Source organism: Malaclemys terrapin, chromosome 2, assembly GCF_027887155.1.
Source record: "Malaclemys terrapin pileata isolate rMalTer1 chromosome 2, rMalTer1.hap1, whole genome shotgun sequence".
NCBI classification, from domain to species: domain Eukaryota; kingdom Metazoa; phylum Chordata; order Testudines; family Emydidae; genus Malaclemys; species Malaclemys terrapin.
Window position 1 is genome coordinate 6,588,060 of NC_071506.1, and position 12,279 is coordinate 6,600,338.

The 12,279-nt window shown below is 52.4% G+C and overlaps 1 protein-coding gene across 3 annotated transcripts in view; it reads right to left on the reverse strand.

Moving 5' to 3' along the window:
- ADGRB1 (adhesion G protein-coupled receptor B1) overlaps positions 1 to 12,279 on the reverse strand; it is a 271,570-nt gene that overhangs the window by 137,645 nt on the left and 121,646 nt on the right. For all 3 annotated transcript variants that reach the window (XM_054018655.1, XM_054018657.1, XM_054018656.1), the window contains 3 exons: positions 8,206 to 8,281; positions 4,813 to 4,915; positions 3,576 to 3,619 (listed from right to left, as the gene is read on the reverse strand). In XM_054018655.1, the coding sequence (XP_053874630.1) occupies positions 3,576 to 3,619; positions 4,813 to 4,915; positions 8,206 to 8,281 (223 nt within the window). The remainder of the gene's footprint in view (positions 1 to 3,575; positions 3,620 to 4,812; positions 4,916 to 8,205; positions 8,282 to 12,279) is intronic.

Genomic DNA, 12,279 nt, shown 5'->3' on the forward strand with positions numbered 1-12,279 from the left:
CCGATTGAATGACTGGTCCACGGTCACAGAGGGTGTATCTGGCAGAGTTAGGAATCGAACCCAGGTGTCCTGATGCCCAGCCCAGTGCATTTACCACCAAACCCTCCTTATACTTTCAAACTTGCACAGCGCTCCTGTGAGACCCCCCAGTACCATACTATTTCACACAGCGGGGGAGCAACTTGTCCCTGCCTACAGTGAGACTCTGTGTCAGAGGCGGGGTTAGAATTCAGGCTTGCCTAGCTCTGAGCTCTGTGCTCACACCAACGGACCATGACTCTACCACACTGAAAGCAACCACCTTTCCCAAAGTATGCGCCTAACCAAACTCAGACCACTGGCCACCCATCAACAATCAATGACCAACTGCCTGTAAGAGAAGCAGTCACACCGTGTGATTCCTTTAGTCTATGGGGCCTGCTCCGGCTGCAGTCTATGCACCGGAAAGCATCAGTGGCCGCAGCTGCACCAGCGTGAATTTCACCCCCTGCTGCTATTGGGATTTTCTTTTCCTTTAAAACAATTCTTGGGCTTGATCAAAAATACAATCAAAGTGCTAGACTGCACAGTAGATTGATTAACCTTTTTGGTGCTGCTACGTTATCAGAGACCCAGTACACGCTGCCTCTAACATGAACAGGCACTTAACTTTGGAAGTATTAACTTGAGGTCACACAACTATTGTACTCATTAGCAGAGCCAGGGATAGAATGCAGGAGTCTTTGCTGCAAACAATACCATTGTCAGAAACAGCTGTCCGAACCCTTTGAAGTTCAGAGGTTCAGCTGGAGGTTGGGGTGAAGGGTCAAGCCTCAAGGACAGAAGAGGTCATGGGTTACTTGGAGAATACTCATGCTGCAGAAATTTTCCCAGGCGTCATCAAGGGCAGCAAACCCGCCTGAAAACGTTACGCAAACAGCTTCACAGCTCCTTCTGCCAGAGCGCACACACGCATATCTCGCTCTGGCATTTCCTCCCGTGGAGTCTGCAGCGGCAGTCTTCTTGGCGCTTTGAACCAGTTTGGATTTTAAATGCCGTTGGATGAAAACACAACGCACCAGAGAAACAATCTTCCAGACGGACGGCAACAAATCTGTCTGAGGTTCTGGAATTATAGCACTGATAACAGACCCCCCCCCACGTCAGCACCTAGAGTGCGCCTGCTTAGCTCCGAGCTAACGGCACGTCCTCTGGCGTGGCGGCGCGTTGAGGACTTCGGAGTGAAAACACCGCTAACGTATTGGCTGACAAGAGACAGGATAGGCAGTAGAACGAGCTGTTCTGGTCTGATCACTTTGCGGGCAGTGATCTGAAGCACCTGGCTGGACCAGGGCGCCAGACCCCCAAAGGCTGTCTGAGATAACCATACCACCTTGAACGCTGCCCCCGTGTCGGCTGCCTTCCGCTGTCCCCGCCCCTTCCAATGTCCAGCTCTGCCCTGGCTCTGTCCCGTTCTATTCCTGGGTCCTGTCACGTGAGCCTCCAGGTTAGTAACGGAACCAACACAATACCTGCCCTGCTGCAGCCCTTTCCAGGATCAGCCGCATGGGGTCGGTCAGGCCTCTGCCATGCCGACAGGTTGTATCGCTAGCCTGCCAGGAGCGTAGTCAACTGAAACACCACCGCAGCCCTCCCCTCTCGTCACATCAGGGCTACACGGTGCACTTGTCTTGCTCAGCTGAAGGGGAACAAGACTCCGCAGTGCACTTGCTCAGCCTGCCTGTGTAACACCAACAGACCCCGGTCGTCGGCAACCAGGCTCGAACTCGGGACCTCTAGAGCTAAATGCATGAGCTAAAAGCCCTATGGCCTTTAGCTAAGGCTGTAACAGACTCATTAATCTCTCTCTCTAAGTGGTCTCGGTGCCACTAGAGGGGACAGAACACCACCCCCAGAAAGTGTGTGGGTTACACCTGGATCTTAGCCTCAGGCCTGGCGTGGAAAGCAGCTGCAGCTCTTGGGATATGGTTCACACTCTGAGAGCAAGTGGGGAGAGGCCGAGGGGGCGGAGAGAACGAGGGGCCTGGGCTCGGCCCTGTCCCTATTTGCTGGCCATGTGAAAAGGGGCGGAAGTGAAGAGGGGTGAAGTAACCTCACTCCACAGCAAGAGGGGAGCAGGCAGGAACTGTGGCTCTGAAGTAGGGATCCTTTCCAGAGCTCCTCCTGGCACATCACAGCTACGGACAGTCCCTGGCTCAGTCTAGCCCCTAGCGAACAGCGTGTACAATCGCACCTTAGCAAGCACCAGGGGCTACCCACATGTATTTGAGCAACCTTTGGTATTAGCCCTGCGGCTCCCGGTTGCCCTGAGGTACACTGGGGTGATTTCACAGACATGCCTGAAGGCATCACTGCGTTCATCGGATTGAGCCTGTGTATTCATTTGTGCTAATCATTGTCCAACAACAAGTGTATCCGCCGGCTACAAAGGTGCCTAAGTATAAGTGACTTAATGGAGCCAAAGGGAGAAGATCAGAACTGTTTTCAAGATGATGATAATAATAATAATAATAATAATAAATACAGAGCTTTGTGCATTTGAACCCAAAGAGTGAAACTGACTATAAACAGAAAATGAAACCAACTGACCCCCAGACTGAGACACAAAAATAAACCAGAGAGATGGCAAAAAGTGCCGGTAAGTGAGATATTTCTGATCCTTTTTGGGTTTATTCACAATCTAAGACATTTTTTCACCAGCTACTTCTTATGATAAAGCTGCTCTGACTGACATCTCCTCTCCCAAACTGTCAGTCCCGATTCCCTGTGGCAACTTTCAGGTTTTTCACTTAGCTGATCAACAACACATCAGGAGACCCTAAGAGAGACCCGGACAGGGCTCCAGATAACAGGATTCCTCATAGGAATCATCCCACCACACCAGACCAATGCACCACCTACTTCCATATATTGAGCCTTATTTTCAAAAGTGGCCTCTAATTTTGGACCTTTCCGGTGCCCAACTTGCACTGACTTTTTGGCTCAACACCTCTGAAAATCCAGGCTCAACATTCTTCATCCTGAGCACCCCAAAAATAGAGGCACCCAAAATCCGAAGCCGCTTTTGCAAAATTATGGCCAGTCCCCAAAGCTCCCATGGTAAATGCAACTGCCTCTCTGGTAGCGGGAAGCTCTTCTCATCACTGCTTGGATATTTCACACCGTGGTGACAGACACAGATCGGTGGAGAGACTGGAAGCATTCTGCAGATCATCGGTGTGTCAGAACTTGGGTCACACCCTGGAAACAAGTGATCTGCAGCCTTCAAATATACGACTTATCTCAACGGTGTTTCTGACAAAGAAGGCAACGGCCTAGCGGCAGGTCCTTATTTGGATCCCGCTTGCAAGGATGTGAATGGAAATTGCTGAGGGAAGTGGGAGAAAGATCTCGCCTTCCCTTGCCAAGGAAGCTGACAGACAAAGCCAGACGCAGGAAAGAGATGAATGGTGAGAGTGAGGGGCCCGAGACAGTGACACCTCATCAGCTGCCTCCCAAAACAGACCCACCCTGCCAAGTCCCAAAGCTAATGTGCTCCAGAGGTGAGGAGAACAAATCAAAACCAGTGGACTTACACATCGGCTTCGTCCCACAGGATGCAGGTCTGGTTGGTGGTTCCCTGGCAGGAGAGGAAGAAGAAAGGGGTGGGAAGGGAAAGAAAAGGAGATTACGGCTGTGTTGCCAACAGGGCATCTACAGAATTGACACGGGCACGGCATTGAACATGGCATTAACACACAGCGGTGTTTCAAACATGCCGTCATAGACCTCTGCCTTCTTCATGGCCATCTTCCGCTGTGGCTCAAGGGCCAGGGGAGAAGTGGAATGTACCACGCCCTAGTGATCACACTCACACTCATCAGAGCATCAAGCAGGGAGCTTGGCTCATTGTCTGATAGACTTTCCCCTCCGTCTCCCCACTCAGAACCCCATCCGACCCTCCTTTGTTGGAGCTGCAGGGTTGCCTGTTCTCGCTGGGCTCAGTCCTGCTCCCATGGGCTGCAATGGAAGCAGGACCGTGTGTCTGTGGTATGAGTTGATCCTGGGGGAGAACCTGTGGTGAGATGCCACATGCCCTCGATGCCCACTGACAACAATGGGAGATTTATTATTGGCTGCATCGGGGCTCGAGCCAGGCCAATGCTGAGCGCTTTCAAAACTCCTCCCCATGCGGGGGCTGGAAGAGGACATCCAGACTGGGAGACTGGAGGCACAGATTGGCTCTTAGACATGTAAATACTCTTCCTATGCATCCAAGGACTGACTCAGATATCCTGAGCTGGCAATGGACCTGCTTTTAAGGTGCCAATGACAACAGCGATCCACACTTCTCTAGCATTGCCTGACAATTGCAAAGCACTTTGCAAACATTCATGAACAAAGCCTCTGCCCTCCGACGGTCAGTATCATTAGCCTCATCTTATGAGCAGGGAAACCGCAGCCCAGAGAGGCTGTGACTTGCCATGTCCCATGGTGAATCGGAATCAAATCCTGGGACGAGACGCCCTGTCTCCCGAGTCCCTGTTACATCGTCTGCCTTCTGGGTTAGGGAAGTGGGTTCCCTGTAGTGAGTTTCACTTGCAGTCCAAGTTCCCAAGGACAATCACTGAGGAGGGAGTGACAGCAGGACACCAACGCCAACCTGATTTCACTGTGTCAGGCCTGTGATCTGCGAGCCTGGGCTAGGAGACGTGAAAGGGTCAGGCGCTGATGTTCACAGCCCATCGCCCCCAGAAAGACCTGCTCAGCTTCACGCTATCCCGACACCCAAACCAAGAACGTAACTCCTGACGCCGAGGGCAGGGGACTTACATTGTACAGGTGGGAGAATTCGATCTCCAGGGGCGTGAGCAGAGTGCGGGGAGATGGCTTCACAGTCACCGAGATGACTTTGGAGTTCAGTACCGTGGCGTTCCTGGGGAGAGAAGGAAACCGGCACTTTAGAGAGGACGGAGACGGTTACACAGAGAGAGACCCACTGGGCTACCTGGAATAAGCCCAGCTACGACCATAGCAGTACGCTAGGCGTGGAATCGGTCCAATCCATGTAGTCAGCATCCAATGCACTTCCTGCTGTCAGACCCCACCCCACTGCTGTTCTGGAGCCCCTGCCAGCTCCACTGAGCTCCCTCTGGAATGAGAGCACTGGCCCGGCAGCACGAATGGATAACAAGGGACTCTCTAACCAACCAACTCCCTGGCATGGACTCGGGTGGCTGCATTAGCCCCTCTCCTGGTACTTCAGTAACACCTGCTATCCCCCGATCTCAAAGCCCTTCGCTAAACCCATTAACCCTCGCCACGCCGTGGGTAACGGGTGCGTACAATGTTATCTTCAGATAGATGGGAAATTAGAGAGACAAGGGGGGTGAAGTAATAGCTTTCATTGGACTGGATGAGAAGACAGAGGCCCAAACTTTCAGCCCGGGGTGTCTAATGTTAGGTGCCTAGACTGACATTTTCAGGAGTGGCTAGTGATTTGGGGGTCCCCGCTGGAGATGCCATAAAGGGGCCTGATTCTCGGAGGATGGGTGCTCAGCACTTTCTGAAAATCAGGCCCCTTTAAGGTGTCCTGAGTTGGGCACGTAAAATCAGAGGTGAATCGTGGTCCTCATGTACTAGCCGGGAGCTGTGGGGCTCAGGTGACACATAGGCACCTACTTGCAGACAGCCACATTTGGTTGCCCATGGTGGCAGGGCTGGGAATAGATTCCGGGACACTCCCAGTCATCACTGCACTGACCACTAGGGAACACTCCTTCCCTATTCTGATTCTCACTTATCCCAGGCATGTTTTAAATCATTTGCTTTTCATCAGGGTCTCATTTTCTATTTACCCAATCACTATTGGGAAAGGCTTTGGGCAGCCGGTTTCTACTCTGGAGTGACGGGGGGCAGAAGGGGGAGTCAGACTTTTAACCCTTTGACTCCCTCTGTCCTGCCACCCCCTTCAACTCCAGACTGTGGCTTTGATACCAAGGGCCTCCATTTGGACTGTCACTCCTCTCTCAGGGTGGAACCCCCAGAGCTGGAAGGGACCTTGAAAGGTCATCGAGTCCAGCCCCCTGCCTTCAATAGCAGGTCCAAGTACTGATTTTGCGCCAGATCCCTAAGTGGCCCCCTCAAGGATTGAACTCACAACCCTGGGTTTAACAGCTCAATGCTCAAACCACTGAGCTATCCTTCCCCAGCTCTAAGGCCACAACTATCCAGGAATTGTGGGATCGAAGAAGAAATGTAACATAGTTAAAAATAAATGTCTTTAATGCGATGTGTGATTAACCTGTGGAACTCACTGCTGCAGGAGATGATCAAGGCAAGTCAATAGAGAGGAGACCCATACATGAATAGGACTAGCCATTGCTATTTACCAGGGTAAATCTGTAGTGACTCCTTTTGTTTAAATGGAATGACTCTGGATTTAAACCAGTGTTACTGAAAACAAAATCCGATCCTTATTCCTCCTGCTCCCAGGAAATAGACTGATCATCAGTTGGGGTCAGGAAGACAGTTACCCTATAGTACGGCATTGCACGATTAAGTACATTATTGGGTCTACTCCCATCTCCTTGCAACATCCCTGATGGATTTTTCCTCCAATCCAGCATTTCTTCTGCACAGTCACAGGAGATTCAGGGCTGTGCATTGTTTAAAGAAAACTGGCCTTAATTAAGCAATGCCATAAATCAGGACCCAGGGGAGAATGCCCTGGCAGAAACTCCTGCGGAAGCCGGTTAGCAGCGCCTATTCACCACTCAGCCAGTGCAAGCTGAAATACCTTTGAATCCTTTGCATCCAGGATGTTTATTGCCCTTCCAGTCTCATTCCCAGCGCTGTAATGGAAGATATTACAGAATACCATCCCTTGGCTCACTAATTCTAATTCACTAGCCACCCGCCATTGTCAGCGCTAAATCTGTAGGTATTTCAACGATTATCAGCGAGGAGAGATGCCCTGGTGTTTATGGTAAATGGGCTCACGCTAATCAGTCCAGAACAGATTTAGAAAGTGCCTTAGGATGCTTAATTTACTGCCTCAGTACCAGCCTCAGAAAAAAAAAAAAGAGAGAGGAAAAGAAAAGCCATTGCTGAGCACAAAAGCTTCAGCGCCCCGAGGCACTTTGCAGAGGCCTGGAACGCTGCAGACATGTGCAGCCATCCGTGCCACTCTGCTCCGCTCCCCGAGCCCGTCTTGAGCAGTACTGCTCTCGAATGGCACCGTGTGGCAGGCAGCTCCTCTCCCGAGCATGAAGCCCCAGATCTGTCAGGAACACGGCGACCCGAAATGCCTCACAACGGGGAGGGAGAGTGGGGGTGATTGGGTACAAATCCGCCGTGGGGAGGGGATTTCGATGCCACAGTTCTGCTCTGGCATCATATGCCCCGATCCTGCCCAATGCTGAATGCCCTTAGCACCCGCTGAGATCCAGGGAGGCGGGAGCATTCAGCACCTCCTTGCAGGGAGGAAATAGGGAGCGTGCCAGGGAGAGAGGGGACTATTAACTCTTTGGCCTCCCCTGCAGCTGTCCTGAGTCTGGGCAACAAGGCAGAGATTTGAGAATTCATTTGATGAGTGGGTTTTGAGGGTTCATTCGCCAGCTCTTTCCACCTGTGACAGGTGCTGCATGATGCCCAGCGCTGGCGCCAGGGACAGTGTCCATGTCACACAGGTGTTGTGTCCCCACTGCTTGTGTCTCTCTGGAGGGGGACCACGGCTATTTCATTTCTCATCCAGACAGATCCCAAGGAATTACGATCCCAGGGAACTGCAGCCCATCATGATCTCAGCACCAGAGGAGATGTTCGCTGAGAGGGCAGGGTTCTTGCCTGCCTCTTTGTAGGAGCATAACACCTCAGGAAGTAACTACTACTCTGTGCTTCAGTGAGCAGAAGGGAAAGCCCTCCCCGGCGCAGCTGGCCACGTGATGTGCAATGCTGCACAAAAATGGAAAAAATCCTCCTGACCACCCTGAAAGTGATCATCTTATGCCCTGAAGCATGAGCTTGGACTGAGCCAACTTCACGTGCAGCACCAGTTATTAGTGGCCCAAAAGTTATCCCTGCAGAACCAAATCCTCTCCCTCTTATGCAAGTAGCTCCACTGACTGCTCAGGTCCTGGCTGGCCCCTTTAATTTCCAGTCGAAGAAGCGGGTTTGGGGCTGTCCGAGTGCTGAGGGGCTCCAGAAAGATACGGGTGTCCTTACCTCTGGAGCGAGAGGATGCTCCCCAGGTTCCGGTACAGCACGGTGCCCACCACGAAGACGGACGAGTCATCTGTCTCTGCAAAGTGGCAAAGAGAAGGGAGAGAAAGACAACAGCACTGTGATGATCAGGGGCGGTGAAAGCATCATCAGGGCCCGAGGGTAGTTTATGTGGGGCCCATCCTGCAAGCATTAGACTTCAGTGGGAACACATTCAGTGAGGGTAGACAGGAGACAGGGCATGGGAGTAATGAACACAACAGGAAGGGGGGTCTTCGTGGAGGCTGCTGCACTCAGGCAGGGCCAAACACGTCTCCTCGGATCTTCACTTCCCCACAGGCTGAAATTTCCCCCCTGTGCTGAGGGCCCAGGCAAGGCCTAGGTGCCATTTATTAGTTTCAGCGGGGCTGCTGCAGTGGGTGCCTAGCCTGGGACAGGCTGAATTTCTCCCTGCCTCCCTCCCACAAGCCGCAGCACCTACTCTCACCACATAGGGGCTCCCTATGGCCTAGCCTGGCTCTCAAAGTCATGGACAAGGCTCCGCTGCCCTCAGCACCCCACAGGCAGCGCTCAGCACCTCACCGGCTCGGACCCTCTATAATCACACAGGCCCGAGGCCCGTGTATAGGCCTTGAGCTTTAACTGGACTGAGCCGGACTGGAGGTTTCCTGTTCAGAACTCCAGCTAATTCCTCTGACAAGGCCAGGACAGGAGGCACATGCTGGGAGTCTAATCGGAAGCAGCAGCTGCCCTGGCAGCAGCCGAGTGGACGCAGCGGTTCGTTCACCTCCGGAGATCTCTAGGCGGGCTCCGCGAGCAAATCCGCAGAGCGGCTCGGAGGAGAAGGTCGCTAGCCCTCGCAGATCAGTTCCGACGACGAGCCGTCAGGGAGCCGAGCTGTACCAGGATGACTCCAGCAGCTGAGTGTGGGAGATTTTCACCCACAGGTTGCAGAGCCCCCGCCTGACCCAGACCCGTCTCCATCCCCGCACGACTCTGCCCTTGACATCAGGCTGTTCTCTTCTCTCTCCGGAGGATGTCGCCGCCGTCGGTGAAAGAGCCACGAACGCCGCATGGCGGGGCCCGGCTCCACTAGGCTGGCTCCCTCACGCTGGCATGATGGACCCTGATGCTATCTGACACCGCACAGCCGGGGCAAAAGGTCTGAGAGGCCGCAGGCCCTTCAGTTCTAATCCCAGATGAGCCTCCAACTCGTTTGTGTGACCTCTGGGCACGTCACTTGCCCTCGCACAACCCAGCTGGGAAAAGCAACAACCCCCCTGAAAACCAGATGCTACATCTGAGCAGAAACTTAATGGGTACAAACATTTATTTGTCCTCTGGCCTGGTCTTGCAGATCCCTACACAGACAAGATCCCCCTCCCCTCCTTTGTGGTAGGACCCCCACACACACATACCTCAGGCTCTCACACTCGCGTGATATCACAGGTGAGCAGAAAACTTTAACCCCACAGGCCTGATTCTCATGTACACCCTTCTGGGCATGCAAAGAGGCTGTCATGTAAATGAGATTCGGGTCTGAATTTCTTGGGTCTTTATCAAGACTTTAGCGACGGAACTGCTCCGTCTTATTTATGACAGAACAAGGAGCAATGGTCTCAAGTTGCAGTGGGGGAGGTCTAGGTTGGATATTAGGAAACACTATTTCACTAGGAGGGTGGTGAAGCACTGGAATGGGTTATCTAGGGAGGTGGTGAAATCTCCGTCCTTAGAGGTTTTTAAGGCCTGGCCTAGTTAGGATGATTTAGTTGGGGTTGGTCCTGCTTTGAGCAGGGGGTGGGACTAGATGACCTCCTGAGGTCCCTTCCAACCCTGATGTTCTATGATTCTATGAAATTACACCAACAGGTTACCTGGCTTGGCACAGCGTTTTATCTTGATTATCCATTCTTCAGTAGCCCGGTGACTGGAAGCTGCGCACCTGCACACGGAGCTGTGAAGATTTTTGAGCATTGGCTTGCTAAACCCAGGGTTGTGAGTTCAATCCTTGAGGGTCCCACTTAGGGATCTGGGGCAAAAATCTGTCAGGGACAGTACTTGGTCCTGCTGTGAAGGCAGGAGACTGGACTCGATGACCTTTCAAGGTCCCTTCCAGTCCTACACTTCTATGAAAATTGCATGCCCGGCTCTAGTTGTGTCTTGCAGGCATGACGGATGGCCGGTTTTAAAGTTCTATGGTCGGCTCCTCAGCTGGCGTAAATCATAGACTCATAGAATCTCAGGGTTGGAAGGGACGTCAGGAGGTCATCTAGTCCAACCCCCTGCTCAAAGCAGGACCAATCCCCAACTAAATCAGCATCGCTCCCTTGAAGCCAACCACTAATTCCCACCCACTGAAGACCAGGGTCTTTATTTTAGCGAGCTGCAAAGCGGTTGTTCTATAAAGCAGGGGTGGCCACACTTACTGACCCCCCGAGCTGCATATGGCAATCTTCAGAAGTTCAAGTTCAATAATGTAAGTCCTAATTTGGGGTATCTAACTATTTATTGTGCTTGTTGTAAAGAACGTAATGCAGTTTACAAGGCAGTGATCTCTTCCTAGTCTGAGCTGCAGTTCTGGATTTAGTCTTTTCCCTGCTACTGACTCCCTGCTTGACCTTGGGGCAGTCACTTAACTGTGCTGCACTTCAGTGTCCCCATCAGCAGAATGGTGGTTCTAATGCTGATCTACCCAATGGGACAGACTCTGCAGCTTCATGAATGGCTGTGCTTGGAGATCTTTGGGTGAAAGGTGCACCGGGAAGCCAAGGGATCACGTCAACAACTCGGACAGTCTCCTGCCTTTGCCTCAGCAGAGGACGGTGCAGTCTGATGTAGAAAGCGCAAACTGCCTGCTCTCGCTGATGAAGCCAACCCACACTGGGCACAGCTACAGAGAAAGGGACAAGGTGATGGCTAGTCCCCATTGCAGGCACAATGTAGGCTCCTCTTATTGAAGTACTAGTCTTAAATATTTAGGGCCCAGGCCTGCAAAGAACCGAACACCTTCCACGCAAAGAGGAGCCCCGTGAGCTTACTGAGAACCGAGGCTGACTTCAGTAAGCGGCGTCTACACCCAGTACCCCACAGGATCATGTTTTTGCAGCTGATCCCAACCTCAGAAGACTTGCTGCAGCTAACAGATGGTCCAGGGAGTAGCTACAGAATCAGACCCTGGCTGAGTGCTCTAGGATCTGAGCCCTGCAGTTTTCCTTTAAGAGCTGAGATTCAGGATGGCTTGGCTTATGCTCAAGCAAAGGCTGGATTTGCTCGGTTTGCTCCCCCTCTCTCTCCCCATGCTGTTTGGGCCTGATAATAGACTGCCGCGGAGCAAATGACCCCCGAGTGATTAATGCCCCCTTTCCTGCAGCTGATGTGTGGTTACAGAGGATTACACACAAGAGGCACAGACATCACTCCAGCTACACGGCCACTGCTCATCCGGCGGCCAAGTATTGCCTGCCTGCCCGGCCGCCAGAGCCAGCCAAGCTAATAACCCGGAACGTTACATATCCGCCGTACGATGAATGGCAACCTTTTCTTCTCCCTCCCTGCCTCCCCCTGAAAAACTCCCTCCATTGCCACTCGGCACTAGGAGCCTATTTTCATGAAAAATACAAATCATTAAATTGGTAACACTGCTCCCAAACCGTTCCAAATGCCAAGACGTTCGCTCCCAGAGAAGCGTCTTTGTGTGCGCTGGTTAACGGCACCGAAATGATGCCGCAGACCAGAGAGAAAACGACACACAACCCCCACTGAGGGCTGGAAGGAACCAGTTCAGGGTTCAGCCTGCACTGGGAGGGGACGTCCTGCCCAGCTGATGGCTCGCCTGGAACCCAGCGCATCAGGTTCCTCTCAGACTAAGTGGAGCGAGTAGGTTATTATTGTCTGCAATGTGCCTCAGGTGCATTGCTGCTCTGGGGTTTGGCTCTGCCTCCAGCTGTTTTCTAAGCAAGAAGCTGTTGTGTCTAGTAATGGATCTGCGCCCGAATCTGGGACGTGAACGAATCTCCTGAACTTGCAGGGGAGCTCAGACGTGGATCTAAACTACGCCTCATCTTTAAGGCTCAGTGC